Source organism: Oncorhynchus masou, chromosome 10 (genome assembly GCF_036934945.1).
Source record: "Oncorhynchus masou masou isolate Uvic2021 chromosome 10, UVic_Omas_1.1, whole genome shotgun sequence".
NCBI classification, from domain to species: Eukaryota; Metazoa; Chordata; class Actinopteri; order Salmoniformes; family Salmonidae; genus Oncorhynchus; species Oncorhynchus masou.
The window spans coordinates 362,784-377,309 of NC_088221.1; the positions used below are offsets into that span (position 1 = coordinate 362,784).

The 14,526-nt window shown below is 40.8% G+C and overlaps 1 protein-coding gene across 11 annotated transcripts in view; it reads left to right on the forward strand.

Annotated features, from left to right (window-relative positions):
- The window catches only part of mycbp2 (MYC binding protein 2), a 301,049-nt gene that overhangs the window by 226,700 nt on the left and 59,823 nt on the right, over positions 1–14,526 (forward strand). For 10 of the 11 annotated variants that reach the window (XM_064975618.1, XM_064975614.1, XM_064975622.1 and 7 more), the window contains 2 exons: positions 3,340–3,472; positions 6,121–6,255. In XM_064975618.1, the coding sequence (XP_064831690.1) occupies positions 3,340–3,472; positions 6,121–6,255 (268 nt within the window). The remainder of the gene's footprint in view (positions 1–3,339; positions 3,473–6,120; positions 6,256–14,526) is intronic. The other variant, XM_064975623.1, reaches the window with a different exon arrangement.

Here is a 14,526-nt window from a genome sequence, read left to right on the forward strand (position 1 = left end):
AGAGCGGAGGGATGTTGAGAGACGGACCCATAACATGTATTGGATTTGCCCCAAACATAACACTTTGTATTCATGACAAAAGTTAATTGCTTTGCCACATTTTTGCAGTATTACCTCAGCTCCTTGAAGGAAACAGGTTGCATGTTTTGGAATATTTTTATTCCATATAGGCTTCCTTCTTTTCACTCTGCCAGTTATGTTAGTATTGTGGAGTAACTACAATGTTGTTGAACCATCCTCAGTTTTCTCCTATCACAGCTATTAAACTGTGTAACTGTTTTAAAGTCACCGTTGGTCTCATGGTGAAATCCCTGAGCGGTTTCCTTCCTCTCTGGCAACTGAGTTAGAAAGGACACCTTTATCTTTGTAGTGGTTAGATACTAAATAAACATGGTAAAAACTCACGGACGACTAGTAAAGCTCAAACCAAGTTTATTCACCCACTGGGTCACACAGCTGCATGAGACAAAAACATGTTTACACAAGCATTGGTATTTAAACCCTCTTATGCTGAGTCTCCTCCTTATACATATGGACAGCCAATACATATCTGCTATATAGGACTTTAGTGATGCCTGTTCTTTCTCACTTCATCTGACCTGACCTCGGCCTAAATTCCTCACTCCTCCCCAACTCATGGCTGTCCTGTTGACTTGTACCGGACTGTGGCCCTTCTCCTTTCCATAGGATCCCTGAGGTCTAACAATAACATGTTCCGGCAGAATGTAAATGTTCTGCATTCTCCTCTCTCCCTCAGTAACATCAATAAGGATATTTCATATTTCAAGTTTAGAACCACCAGTAGTGACTGGGTGTATTGATACACCATCCAAATTGTAACTAATAACTTCATCATGCTCAAAGGGATAGTCAGTGGCAGCTGCTTTTTTTTTTTACCCATCTACCAATAGGTTCCCTTGTTTGTGAGGCATTGGAAAACCTCCCTGGTCTTTGTCGTTGAATCTGTGTTTGAAATTTACTGCTCAACTGAGGGACCTTACAGGTAATTGTATGTGTGGGGTACAGAGATGAGGTAGCCATTCAAAAAAAAATAATGTTAAACACTATTATTGCACACGGTGAGTCCATGCAGCTTATGTCAACTTTAAAGGCAAATGTTTACTCCTGAACTTATTTAGGCTTGTCATAACAATGGAGTTAAATACTTATTGACTGTAGACATTGCAGCTTTTCATTTTTTATTAATTTGTAAAAAATGCAAAGAACATAATTCCACTTTGACGTTGTGTGTAGGCCAGTAGCTTTGACGTTGTGTAGGCCATTTTTAATTCAGGCTGTAAAACAACAAAGTGTGGAAAAAGTCAAGGGGTGTGAATACTCTCTGAAGGCACTGTACTTTGCTATTGAAAAGGTGAATACACAAAATGCCTCTGGGTGTGTGCTCTGTCAATTCTCAGTGTGGTGGCTCCTTTCTTTAATTAACACACACCAATGGCTACAGCATTTTGCGTTTATACATTTTAGTTTTTTTATTTAACTATATACAATTATCTTAATTTATTCATCATTGGAAACAGATTAGATATTTCTGAGGTTTACATTTTTTTTATCCTTCACTACTTTTTAAAACTTATTATGGCTGCAGGGGCAGTATTGAGTAGCTTGGATGAAAGGTGCCCAGAGTAATCGGCCTGCTTCTCAGTCCCAGTTGCTAATATATGCACGTTATTAGTATTGGATAGAAAACACTGAAGTTTCTAAAACTGTTCGAATAATGTCTGTGAGTATAACAGAACTCATATGGCAGGAGAAAACCTGAAGAAATCCAAACAGGAAGTGGGAAATCTGAGGTTGGTCGATGTTCAACTCATTCCCTATTGAATACACAGTGGGATATTGGTTATGTTGCACTTCCTAAGGCTTCCACTAGATGTCAACCGTCTTTAGAAACTTGAATGAGGCTTCTACTGTGATGTGGGGATGAGAGCTCTTTGAGTCAGTGGTCTGGCAGAGAGCCAGGTTCTGGTCACGCACATTTCACATGATAGCGACCTGAGTCCCATGGCTTTTCTACAGACAATGGAATTCTCCAGTTGGAATGTTATTGAAGATTTATGATTAAAAACATCCTAAAGATTGATTCTATACTTAGTTTGAAATGTTTCTATGACCTGTATAACTTTTTGAATTTTTCGTACGACGTTCGGCTGGACCTGCACGAGCGTTTGGATTTGTGTACTTAACACGCTAACAAAAGTAGCTACTTGGACATAAATAATGGACATTATCAAAAAAATTGATTATCAAACAAATCAAACATTTATTGTGGAACTAGGATTCCTGGGAGTGCATTCTGATGAAGATCATCAAAGGTAAGGGAATATTTATAATGTTAGTTCTGATTTCTGTTGACTCCAACATGGCGGAGAAAATGTTTTTCCTGAGCACCGTCTCAGATTATTGCATGGTTTGCTTGATATCTGACACAGCGGTTGCATTAAGGAGAGGTATATCTATATTTCCATGTCTAAGAATTGTATTTTCATCGACATTTATAATGAGTATTTCTGTAAAATAATGTGGCTCTCTGCAATATCACTGGATGTTTTTGGAACTAGTGAACGTAACGCGCCATTGTATACTGAGATTTTTTTATATAAATATGAACTTTATCAAACAAAACATACATGTATTGTGTAGCATGAAGTCCTATGAGTGTCATCTGATGAAGATCATCAAAGGTTAGTGATTCATTTTATATCTTTGTGCTTTTTGTGACACCTCTCTTTGGCTGGAAAAATGGCTGTGTTTTTCTGAGTTGCTGGTGACCTAACAATCGTTTGTGGTGCTTTCGCCGTAAAGCCTATTTGAAATCGGACACTGGTGGGATTAACTTATTAATACTTATTTTCCACCAAAATTTGCAAATAAATTCATTAAAAATCCTACAATGTGATTTTCTGGATTTTTGCCATAGTTGAAGTGTACCTATGATGAAAATTACAGGCCTCTCTCATATTTTTAAGTGGGAGAACTTGCACAATTGGTGGCTGACTAAATACTTTTTTGCCCCACTGTATTAACATTTACACTTTCCATCTGCATGTCTAAAGTGGTGATTTTCTTTCAGGACTTTTACTAAACCAAAACAAACAAACATGCATTTAACTTTCAATATGATTGACTTTCAGAGTAAGTTCTTAAATGTATTCTCTTTATACAGTAAACTCTAGCTACAATGCAGTATGAAATTGCTCTGTAGGAATGATGTACATTTTGTATAAGGGGATGGGATGATATTTGTGAGGATGGTGCTGCGTGTGTGAGAGAACTAGCATGTGTGTGTAGAGGGATAAAGAGCCTTGTGTTGTCCATCAGGTGATCAACACAGAGGGGACGTGGGTGCAGCTGGACAAGAATAGCGTGGTGGAGTTCTGCGAGAGCAACAAAGGAGAGGCCTGGTCTCTGGCCCGAGATCCTGGGGGAAACCAGTACCTACGCCAACGGGAAGGTAAGAGCCCCTATAATTACCTTTTTACTTACCTTACTGCTTTGAGACCTCTGTAATCGTTGTAGACCAGGGCCCATATTCACAAAGCAGCTCAACAGTTCCTAGGAATCCTGCTTTAAGACAACAAAAACTAAAAGCAAATCAAATTTTATTTGTTACATGCGCCGAATACAAGTGTAGACCTTAGAGTGAAATGCTTACTTACAAGTCCTTAACCAACAATGCAGTTTTAAAATACCTAAAAAAAAAGAAGTACGAGATAAGAATAACAAATAATTATAGAGCAGCAGTAAATAACAATAGCGGGGCTATATCCAGGTTGTACCGGTACATAGTCAATGTGGAGGCTATATACAGGGTGTACCGGTGCATAGTCAATGTGGAGGCTATATACATGGTGTACCGGTACATAGTCAATGTGGAGGCTATATACAGGGGGTACCGGTACAGAGTCAATGTGGAGGCTATATACACGGGGCACCGGTACAGAGTCAATGTGGAGGCTATATACAGGGGTACCGGGACAGAGTCAATGTGGAGGCTATATACAGGGGTACCGGTACATAGTCAATGTGGAGGCTATATACAGGGGGCACTGGTACAGAGTCAATGTGGAGGCTATATACAGGGGGCACCGGTGCAGAGTCGATGTGGAGGCTATATACAGGGGGCACCGGTACAGAGTCAATGTGGAGGCTATATACAGGGGGCACCGGTACAGAGTCAATGTGGAGGCTATATACAGGGGTACCGGGACAGAGTCAATGTACGGGGGCACCGGTGTCGAGGTATTTGAGGTAATATTTAGATGTAGGTAGACTTATTAATGTGACAATGCATAGATAATAGAGTAGTAGCAGCTGAGTAGAGGGGGGGGGCAATGCAGATAGTCTGGGTAGCCAGTTGATTAGCTGTTCAGGAGACTTATGGCTTGGGTGTAGAAGCAGGGCCATACGCACTACCCTCTGTCAGAGGCCGGGCAGTCTCCATACCTGGCAGTGATGTAACCTGTCAGATGCTCACAATAGTGTAGCTGTAAAACCTTTTTAGGATCTGGGGAACAATGCCAAATCTTTTCAGTCTCCTGTTCATTACTGTCTTGGTGTGCTTGGACCGTGGTAGTTTGTTGGTGATGTGGACTCTAAGGAACTTGAAGCGCTCAACCTGCTCCACTACAGCCCCGTCGATGAGAATGGGGTTGTGCTCGGTCCTCCTTATCCTATAGTCCACAATCATCTCCTTGGCTTGATCACGTTGAGGCAGAGGTTTTCCTTGCACCACACGGCCACGTCTCTGACCTCCTCCCTATTGGCTGTCTCATCGTTGTCGTTGATCAGGCCTACCACTGTTGTGTCATCAGCAAACTTAATGATGGTGTTGGAGTGACCACCAACTTTTGAACGGTAGTGTAACTTTTTATTTGTATTGCTTTGGCCACAATGACGAGTATAGTACAAGTCAGCAGCACTATTTGGGTATGAGTCAACATATTAACTTTTAAAAGTGAGATTTTCACTGGACACTAACTTCATGCGACGAGCAATCCCGTATCCGGAATCCTATTTATAGACTCAAGCTCATTAGCATAATGCAACGTTAACTATTCATGAAAATCGCAAATGAAATAAATATATTTGCTCTCAAGCTTAGACTTTTGTTAACAACACTGTCATCTCAGATTTTCAAAATTGCTATTGAACTATAGCTAAACAAGCATTTGTGTAAGAGTATTGATAGCTAGCATAGCTATAAGCCTAGAATTCAGCCGGCAACATTTTCACAAAAACAAGAAAAGCATTCAAATAAAATCACTGACCTTTGAAGAACTTCAGATGTTTTCAATGAGGAGACTTTCAGTTAGATAGCAAATGTTCAGTTTTTCCTGAAAGATTCTTTGTGTAGGAGAAATCGCTCCGTTTTGTACATCACGTTTGGCTACCAAAAAAACCCATAAAATTCAGTCATCAAAACGCAGAACTTTTTTCCAAATTAACTCAATAATATCGACTGAAACATGGCAAACGTTGTTTAGAATCAATCCTCAAGGTGTTTTTCACATATCTCTTCATTGATATATCGTTCGTGGAAGTCTGCTTTCTCCTCTGAATCACATGGAAAAATACTTGCAGCTGAAGATTACGCACCAATTTCGACGCAGGACACCGGGCGGACACCTGGTAAATGTGGTCTCTTATGGTCAATCTTCCAATGATATGCCTACAAATACATCACAATGCTGCAGACACCTTGGGGAAACGGCAGAAAGTGTAGGCTCGTGGGGGCGCATTCACAGCCATATAAGGAGACATTGGAAAACAGCGCTTCAAAAATTTTGCTCATTTCCTGTTTGAAGTTTCATCTTGGTTTCGCCTGTAGCATCAGTTCTGTGGCACTCACAGATAATATCTTTGCCGTTTTGGAAACGTCAGAGTGTTTACTTTCCAAAGCTATCAATTATATGCATAGTCGAGCATCTTTTCGTGACAAAATATCTTGTTTAAAACGGGAACGTTATTTTATCCAAAAATGAAATAGTGCCCCTAGAGTTCCAAGAGGTTTTAAAGAATCTAACATGGATATGAATGGATGATTTGGTTGCTCTTCTTGGTGGAGCCAATGTGGTCCAGCTCTGTCTTCTCTACCAACAGAACAAACCCTGCTAGAGCATGGGGCCCAGACCCCCCCAACTAGTCCCTTTTCTGTCCAGGCCTTCAACAGTGCTGCTGGAGCCATTGGGGCCTACGGGACACAGGGCTTCAACTATGGCATCTCAAAAAACAAAGGTGAGGCCATCCGGGGGACGTGGATACGTGGCTGGGTGGGTGAGGGATGCCTACACTGAGTGTACTAAACATTAGGAACACCTTCCTAATATTGAGTTGCACCCCCATTTGCCCTCAACAGCCTCAATTATTCGGGGCATGGACTCTACAAGGTTTCAAAAGCATTCCACAGAGATTCTGGCCAATGTTTACTCAAATGCTTCCCACATTTGTGTCAAGTTGGCTGGATGTCCTTTGGGTGGTGGACCATTCTTGATACAAGAAACTGTTGAGCGTGAAAATCCCAGCATCATTGCAGTTCTCAAAAAACTCAAACCGGTGCGCCTGGCACCTACTACCATACCCCGTTCAAATGCACTTAAATATTTTGTCTTGCCCATTCACGCTCTGGCACACATACGCAATCCATGTCTCAATGCGTAAATATTCTTCTGTAACCCGTCTCCTTCATCTACACTGATTTGAAGGTGACATTAATACAGGATCATAGCTTTCACCTGGTCAGTCTGTAATGGAAAGAGCAGGTGTTCCTGATGTTTTGTACAAACAGTATGCATGCACTTGGGGCTTGGTAGCTACAGCTGCTTCTGCTTTAGGAAACTCCTAAATTGTTGCCTGAAGCAGAACCTTGGTCATGGTCATCAGGCATAAAACTTGGTAAAATGGTCAAACATGGAGTGAAATGAGCAGGTAGTGTATCTGAACTAGGAAATCCTAGTTTTCGTTGTCTGTTGCAAAGCATTTTAAAACAAATCAAATCATATTGTATTTGTCACATGCAGTTGTAGACCTTACGTGAAATGCTTACTTACAAGCCCTTAACCAACAATGCATTTCAAGAAATAGAAAATTATTATTAAATTGTTCTTGTGCACAACTGGAATGTTGATGTAAAATTAACATGTAGTTTTGGGGGAATAGTGGAAAGACCAAAGCATTAGCAAAATCTTAACGGAATAGTAATTTATGTTCAACATACCTAGGGTGTTATCATTTTGTCCAAACCAATTTTTATTTTATTTGGTTATTTAGCATTTTTGGAGACTATAGCAATGCTAAAGGACGTATGGGGCGGCAGGAAGCGTAGTGATTAGAGCGTTGGGCCAGTAACCGAAAGGTTGCTGGATCGGATCCCCAAACTGACAAGGTAAAAATCTGTCATTCTACCCCTGAACAAGGCAGCTAACCCACATTTCCCCGGTAGACCGTCATTGTAAATAAGAATTTGTTCTTTAACTGACTTGCCTAGTTAAATAAAGGTTAAATAAAAAAGATTTAATGGAAATGGACTGTATCAGTTCGCGGTGCACTCATAAGCCTTGTGAAAGCGGGGTAGTGGCCCAAAGCGGTATTCTTTCCCCATGCTGGATTAAGTTGACCCTCCAAGGCCGCAGGGGCTGTCAATAGTCACGAATTCTCTGTCCTTTTTTTAAATTGTGCATGTCTCATTGTGTTTCACGGTATGTGTATATCATGCCTAACATCACTGCTAAGTTCAAGCATAATGTCTCTGTGTCTGTGCATGGTCTATGTGCAGTGTGCTTCTGCAAGGTCAGATGGGATCTGGAATTCCTTCCCAACACTAGTGTTCAATAGTTCTCCCCAACTAGAAGTGGTGTCCTGGTTATACTCCCCAACTTGGCCACTCATACGTCCCTAGACAACTTGACCAAATCGGAATCACCCCCACAGCTACATCGGACCCCTTTCCTCTCCAAATCCCCTCCAAGTTTTTCTTATTTGTTTTGTAGTGAGAATGATTTCTTACCTGGTGGTGCTGAGGGATTTTTTTTTGGGGGGGGGGGGGGGATATATTAACCAACTAATTGACTGACATAGGTTGAATAGCATTTTGTTTTGAGTTGTTTCATTCATGAGTGGAATCAAGTCAAGGACTGTGGGACTCTGGGCTGAAGGTAGTTGTACATTTCATTAAGCAAATATTCAACCTATTTCAGTGCAGAAACTAATTAACTACAATGACCATAATCCATTGTGCCCTTTTTTCCCGGCTCGGACAGAGACCGATACAGTTTTACGCCTGCTACTTTAGGTTAGATACACACAGACTGCGTAGACTGCATGAAAGAGGAATGTACACAACACAATGACAAGAAGGAAAGGGACAGTTCGTGAAATTATGCCTTATCTACTTTGAATAACTATTAAAATGTTGTTGTCAGACAGCTCTGCAGCATACTTAGGCAGGCTAGCCAAGCTAAATAGGATGACTACATACAGTACGGGGAGCACAGAGAACACATTTGATGGTCTGCTGCTACCTGAGCAGAGATGAGATTTTGACTTTAAAAGGGAATGGAAACACTAGGATTTCGAACGCCAGCTAACTGTAAATTGCCATATTGGCATTGTTGTGTCACTACCAGGAGAGAACAGTTTGGAACTCCCAAAAATGGCTGAATTTACAGAGTAGATCCGAGTTTGATATTATTACAGGGAATGAAATAATGTTATTTAGGGAGCCAATAAACCTACTGAAACCGTTCATGTTTGAGCCGATCATTGCCCCAGATCAGAGTTTGATCTCGTAGCAGTAACAACACAGATATGCCGACTGAAACACCTCAGCGAGAGGGTCGGCATAGGCAAACAAACTGGTGTGAGTGGGGATGCTGCCAGGTAGTGGCTAGAGTGTGTTGTAGAGAGAGAGTGGCAATACAGCACAAAATCCCAGCGGATGGTGGCTGTATTAGATCAAGTCAGAGGTTCCTGTATTTATTGGACGTGTCAGTGCTCAATAGGTTATATTTACAGTTGAAGTCGGAAGTTTACATACACCTTATCCAAATACATTTAATCTCAGGTTTTCACAGTTCCTGACATTTAATCCTATTAAAAACTCCCCGTCTTAGGTTAGTTAGGATCACCACTTTATTTTAAGAATATGAAATGTCAAAATAATAGTAGAGAATTCTTTATTTCAGCTTTTATTTTATCACATTCCCAGTAGGTCAGAAGTTTACATACACTCAATTAGTATTTGGTAGCATTGCCTTTAAATAGTTTAACTTGGGTCAAACGTTTCGGGTAGCCTTCCACAAGCTTCCCACAATAAGTTGGATGAATTTTGGCCCATTCTTCCTGACAGAGCTGGTGTAACTGAGTCAGGTTTGTAGGCCTCCTTGCTTGACTTTGTTGTCCTTAAGTCATTTTGCCACAACTTTGGAAGTATGCTTGGGGTCATTGACTAATGTCTTGAGATGTTGCTTCAATATATCCACATAATTTTCCACCCTCATGATGCCATCTATTTTGTGAAGTGCACCAGTCCCTCCTGCAGCAAAGCACCCCCACAACATGATGCTGCCACCCCCCGTGCTTCACAGTTGGGATGGTATTCTTCGGCTTGTAAGCCTCTCCCTTTTTCCTCCAAACATAATGATGGTCATTATGGCCAAACAGTTCTATTTTTGTTTCATCAGACCAGAGGGCGTTTCTCCAAAAAGTATGATCTTTGTCCCCATGTGCAGTTGCAAATCGTAGTCTGGCTTTTTTATGGCGGTTTTGGAACAGTAGCTTCTTCTTTGCTGAGCGGCCTTTCAGGTTATGTTGATATAGGACTCGTTTTACTGTGGATATAGATACTTTTGTACCTGTTTCTTCCAGCATCTTCACAAGGTCCTTTGCTGTTGATCTGGGATTGATTTTCCAAAGTCCGTTCATCTCTAGGAGACAGAATGAGTCTCCTTCCTGAGCTGTATGACAGCTGAGTGGTTCCCATGTTGTTCATACTTGCGTTCTATTGTTTGTACAGATGAACTTGGTACCTTCAGGCATTTTGAAATTGCTCCCAAGGATGAACCAGACTTGTGTAGGTCTACAATTTTTTTCTGAGGTCTTGGCTGATTTCTTTTGATTTTCCCATGATGTCAAGCAAAGAGGCACTGAGTCTGAAGGTAGACCTTAAAATACATCCACGGGTACACCTCCAATTGACTCAATTGATGTCAATTAGCCTATCAGAAGCTTCTAAAGCCATGACTTAATTTTCTGGAATTTTCCAAGCTTTTTAAAGGCACAGTCAATTTAGTGTATGTAAACTTCTGACCCACTGGAATTGTGATACAGTGAAATAATCTGTCTGTAAACATTTGTTGGAAAAATTACTGGTCATGCACAAATTAATGTCGTAACCGACTAGCCAAAACTATAGTTTGTTAAAAATAAATTTGTGGATTGGGTGAAAAACGAGTTTTAATGACTCCAACCTAAGTGTATGTAAACTTCCGACTTCAATTGTATAGAGCATGCTACCGGTAGCTGAAACCACAATCATCGCAGGATGAACTAGTGACTAATTATCAGCCCATTTTAAAAATCATTCCTTACCCCTTGCCCTGCAAGTGTATACTCATCCGACGTCATGATATGAAATCTGAATTGTCCGCTTAATTTGATGGCTGAGGGGATAGGGTGTGTCTTTTAAGTGTTTGGACTGCAGCCCTTGTCGGCGATCAAAATCCTAAATATAGAGATGTTTTTGTGTTGAATGCACATGTTTAGTATTATGTTGAGATGAGATGTTTAGTATTATGTTTAGTGTCTTTGCTTAGATTTACTTCCAAAAGTGTTTCCATTCCCCTATAAGGATTAAAATAAGTAAATAAAGTCAGCAAATAGAAACTAAGTATTATACACCTGAAATGTTCGATTTCTTTTCATAGTAATTTCCTATTTTTCTGTTGATGTCTACCCAATGTGGATCTGACTGAGACAATATAATATTTTCTTTGTTTTGGCAATTGTTCACTATTTTTGCCATTGGAATTTCCATGAAAAAGCTCTAAAATCATTTAAAAATAATTGTCATTATTTCATAATGCATTTAATGTAAAACAATGTTTTTTTTCGCAACTGATAACTGTGATTAATTTTAATAACTGACCTCAAAAAGCACAAATCAGTCAGCACTATTACCTGGTAAATGAATCAATAGAATAGGTCTGGAAGGGTGCCTGACTCAGAACTGGCTTACCATTTATGTTTTTCCATAGAGTTAGTACACTGAGTGTACTAAAAAAATATGAACACCTTCCTGATATTGAGTTGCGCCCCCTTTTGCTCTCAGAAAATCCTCAATTCATCGGGGCATGGACTCTACAAGGTGTCCAAAGCTTTCATCAGGGATTCTGGCCCATGTTGACATCAATATTTCCCCCAGTTGTCAGGTTGGCTGGATGTCCTTTGGGTGGTGGACCATTCTTGATACACACGGGATACTGTTGAGCGTGGAAAACCCAGCAGCGTTGCAGTTCATTAGGTGTTCCTAATGTTTTGTCGCCCAGAATTACTCACACCTGAATCAATGAACTTGTAAATTTCCCTATCCAGAACAAGCCGGGCAAGCCGCCCATCTTTCCTCCTCCTCCCTTGTCCACAGCCCATTTGTGGTTGGACAATGCCCCAGTTCCCACGTGTCTCAGCCACTGCTTCCGAGTCTGTCTGACAGTGTTGGCGCTTGTTTGCACAGGTGCTGCCTGGTCCCATCTTAACTCTTCCTTAGCTTATCACTCGTTTTGGATTTTTACTTTACATGCCTATTTGTTTAGCTTATTTCTGATATATTTTTTGGGTGTGGAGGACCAATGACAACATTGCTGTTATGTTCTGACTGCTGCTTACCTTGTCTGTACTTGTTTGTTTATATACCAGTGGTCTTTCTCTGCTTTTCGTCATCTTCATCCCTGATTTTAAACAGAGACTCAGCGATATGAAGTGATCACAAGCAGCAGTCCGCCCAGAGATATTGTCAAGAGAGTGAGGCTGCACTCGTCAGCACCCATACAGATAATGGCATATGCACATTTTTTGCTTATTTCTCCTGCAATGTTATAGCTGCCTGACAACAAATGTTGATGAGTGCAGCCTATGCCTTCACACTGTCTTTGTTTGTGTCAGAACCCTGCAAACAATAATGAGTTGTTAGGACGTCCCCTGAACGTTCTTGGGACTTTGTCATGATCCGCTGGAGGTTATCTAGTTCTTGTTACCTGATGGTCGCAAAGAAACGTTCTCCCCCCCAAAAATGAGTTTTACCCAGGGCACACGCATAGTTTCACTACACATCAGCCCTTGTTACTGCCTATCAAGGCTCTGATTGGTGAACCACTGATCCAGTCACAGCTCTGTCTTTTGACAATGCTAGGTATACCCACACACACAGTGCTTTTACCATTGTATTTTCAACTTACATATTTGACACACTGACATACATGATTACTTTGTGTATGTTTATTCATACAGTCGTTATTATTTAACATGTTCTCACCTGGGATTTGAACTCTCATTCCGATATTCCTGCTACACCACCATGTCTGTATCAGTGACTGATTTCACCTGTAGGCCTGTTCCTAAATCTCAGCTCTGTTTTAAAATACACGGAAGAAAAACTATTATGCACTTCACGGCCTAAAGTATGTGGACAACTGCTTGTTGAACGTCTCATTCCAAAATCACGGCCATTAATATGGAGTTGGTCCCCCCTTTGCTGCTTGAACAGCCTCCACTCTTCTGGGAAGGATTTCCGTTAGATGTTGATACATTTGCTTCGGGGACTTGCTGTATACATGTATATATGTATGTGTATGTATGGATATGTTTGTGTATGTATGTGTATGTATATGTTTGTGTATGTATGTATGTATATGTTTGTGTATGTATGTGTATGTATATGTTTGTGTATGTGTATGTATGTGTGTGTGCATGTGTATGTATGTGTATATATATATGTGTGTGTGTGTGTGTGTGTGTGTGTGTGTGTGTGTGTGTGTGTGTGTGTGTGTGTGTGTGTGTGTGTGTGTGTGTGTGTATGTATGTGTATATATATGTGTGTGTATGTGTATATATATGTGTGTGTATGTGTATATATGTATGTGTATATATGTATGTGTGTGTATATATGTATGTGTGTGTATGTGTATATGTGTATGTGTATATATGTATGTGTGTGTATATGTATATGTGTATGTATGTATATGTGTATATGTGTGTGTGTTTTACTGTCACAGTAGGATGTGATGTTTTACAAGGTCAGCTTTAGTAGTATGGCATCCCTGGAGCAAATAAGGGTTAAGTGGCTTTCTCAAGGACACATCGACACATTTTTCACCTTGTTGGCTCGGGTATTCGAACCAGCGACCTTTCGGTTTCTGGCTAAACACTAACTGCTAGGCTACTCGCCACCCTTAAATCATCATGTCAAATGTAATCATATTGTCATTGATTATAGATGTTTACACTATTTTAGCTGAACAGCGTTCCACTTACCTTGTAACCCCCTTTACTTATAATGGTTTGAGACATCTGGGACCATCATGTGGCAACCTCCAGGGGACCATGACATAACATCCCAAGAACGTTCAGGGGACCTTCAGGGGACCATGAAACAACATCCCAAGAACGTTCAGGGGACCTTCAGGGGACCATGACACAATGTCCCAAGAGCATCCTAAAAACGTCCTCTGGGATGTCACCGAGACAAACTAGGAACTAGACAAAACCTCCACAACATCCCAAGAAAATTCTGGGGACTTTTAGTGGACCTCCCAAAATGGGACTAACCGGGAACTATACAAAGGTCACCCTGAGAAAGTTCCCTTGGGGCCATCGTGCGATGTCCTAAGGACTATTAAAATAAGTCTTGATCATCCTAAAAAAGTCCTGACATGGTCCTCAGTGACTTCCTGTGAAAGTTCCCCCAGAGAACGCTCTCTTGAGACCATCACGCAACGTTCTTAAAATGTTCTCAGTATGTCAGTGGGATAAAGTCACGCCGCAGCCCTTAAGTGAACCAATGGGATCGACGTCCCCTATTTGCTGGGAAGTCAACCCGCTTCTCTTGGTAAACGCATCACTGATTCTACTTTTAAACATGAGCTCTATAGCTCCCATCCCTGCTTAGAACTCTCAACCAGCCCAGGGCTGCACAAATGTCGACTACCTTTGTGTCATCTATCAGATATGAATTTAGGAAGCATCATTTTGTGTTCGAGTTACTGTATTAGTTTACCACATGCATTCATTGTTTTTCTTTCTGGATCTCTAAAACTCCGAACTAAATGCGTAGAAGATGTGTCAATATGACCAGACTTACTAACCTTAACGTGCAGCACACGTGGTGCTCTAATGAGAGACATGGTCAAATTAGTTGATATTCTCCTTACTATTTGTATGTTGTATTTATTATGGATCCCCAAAAGATGCTGCCTAAGCAGCAGCTACTCTTCCTGGGCATCAGCAGAATTAAGGCAG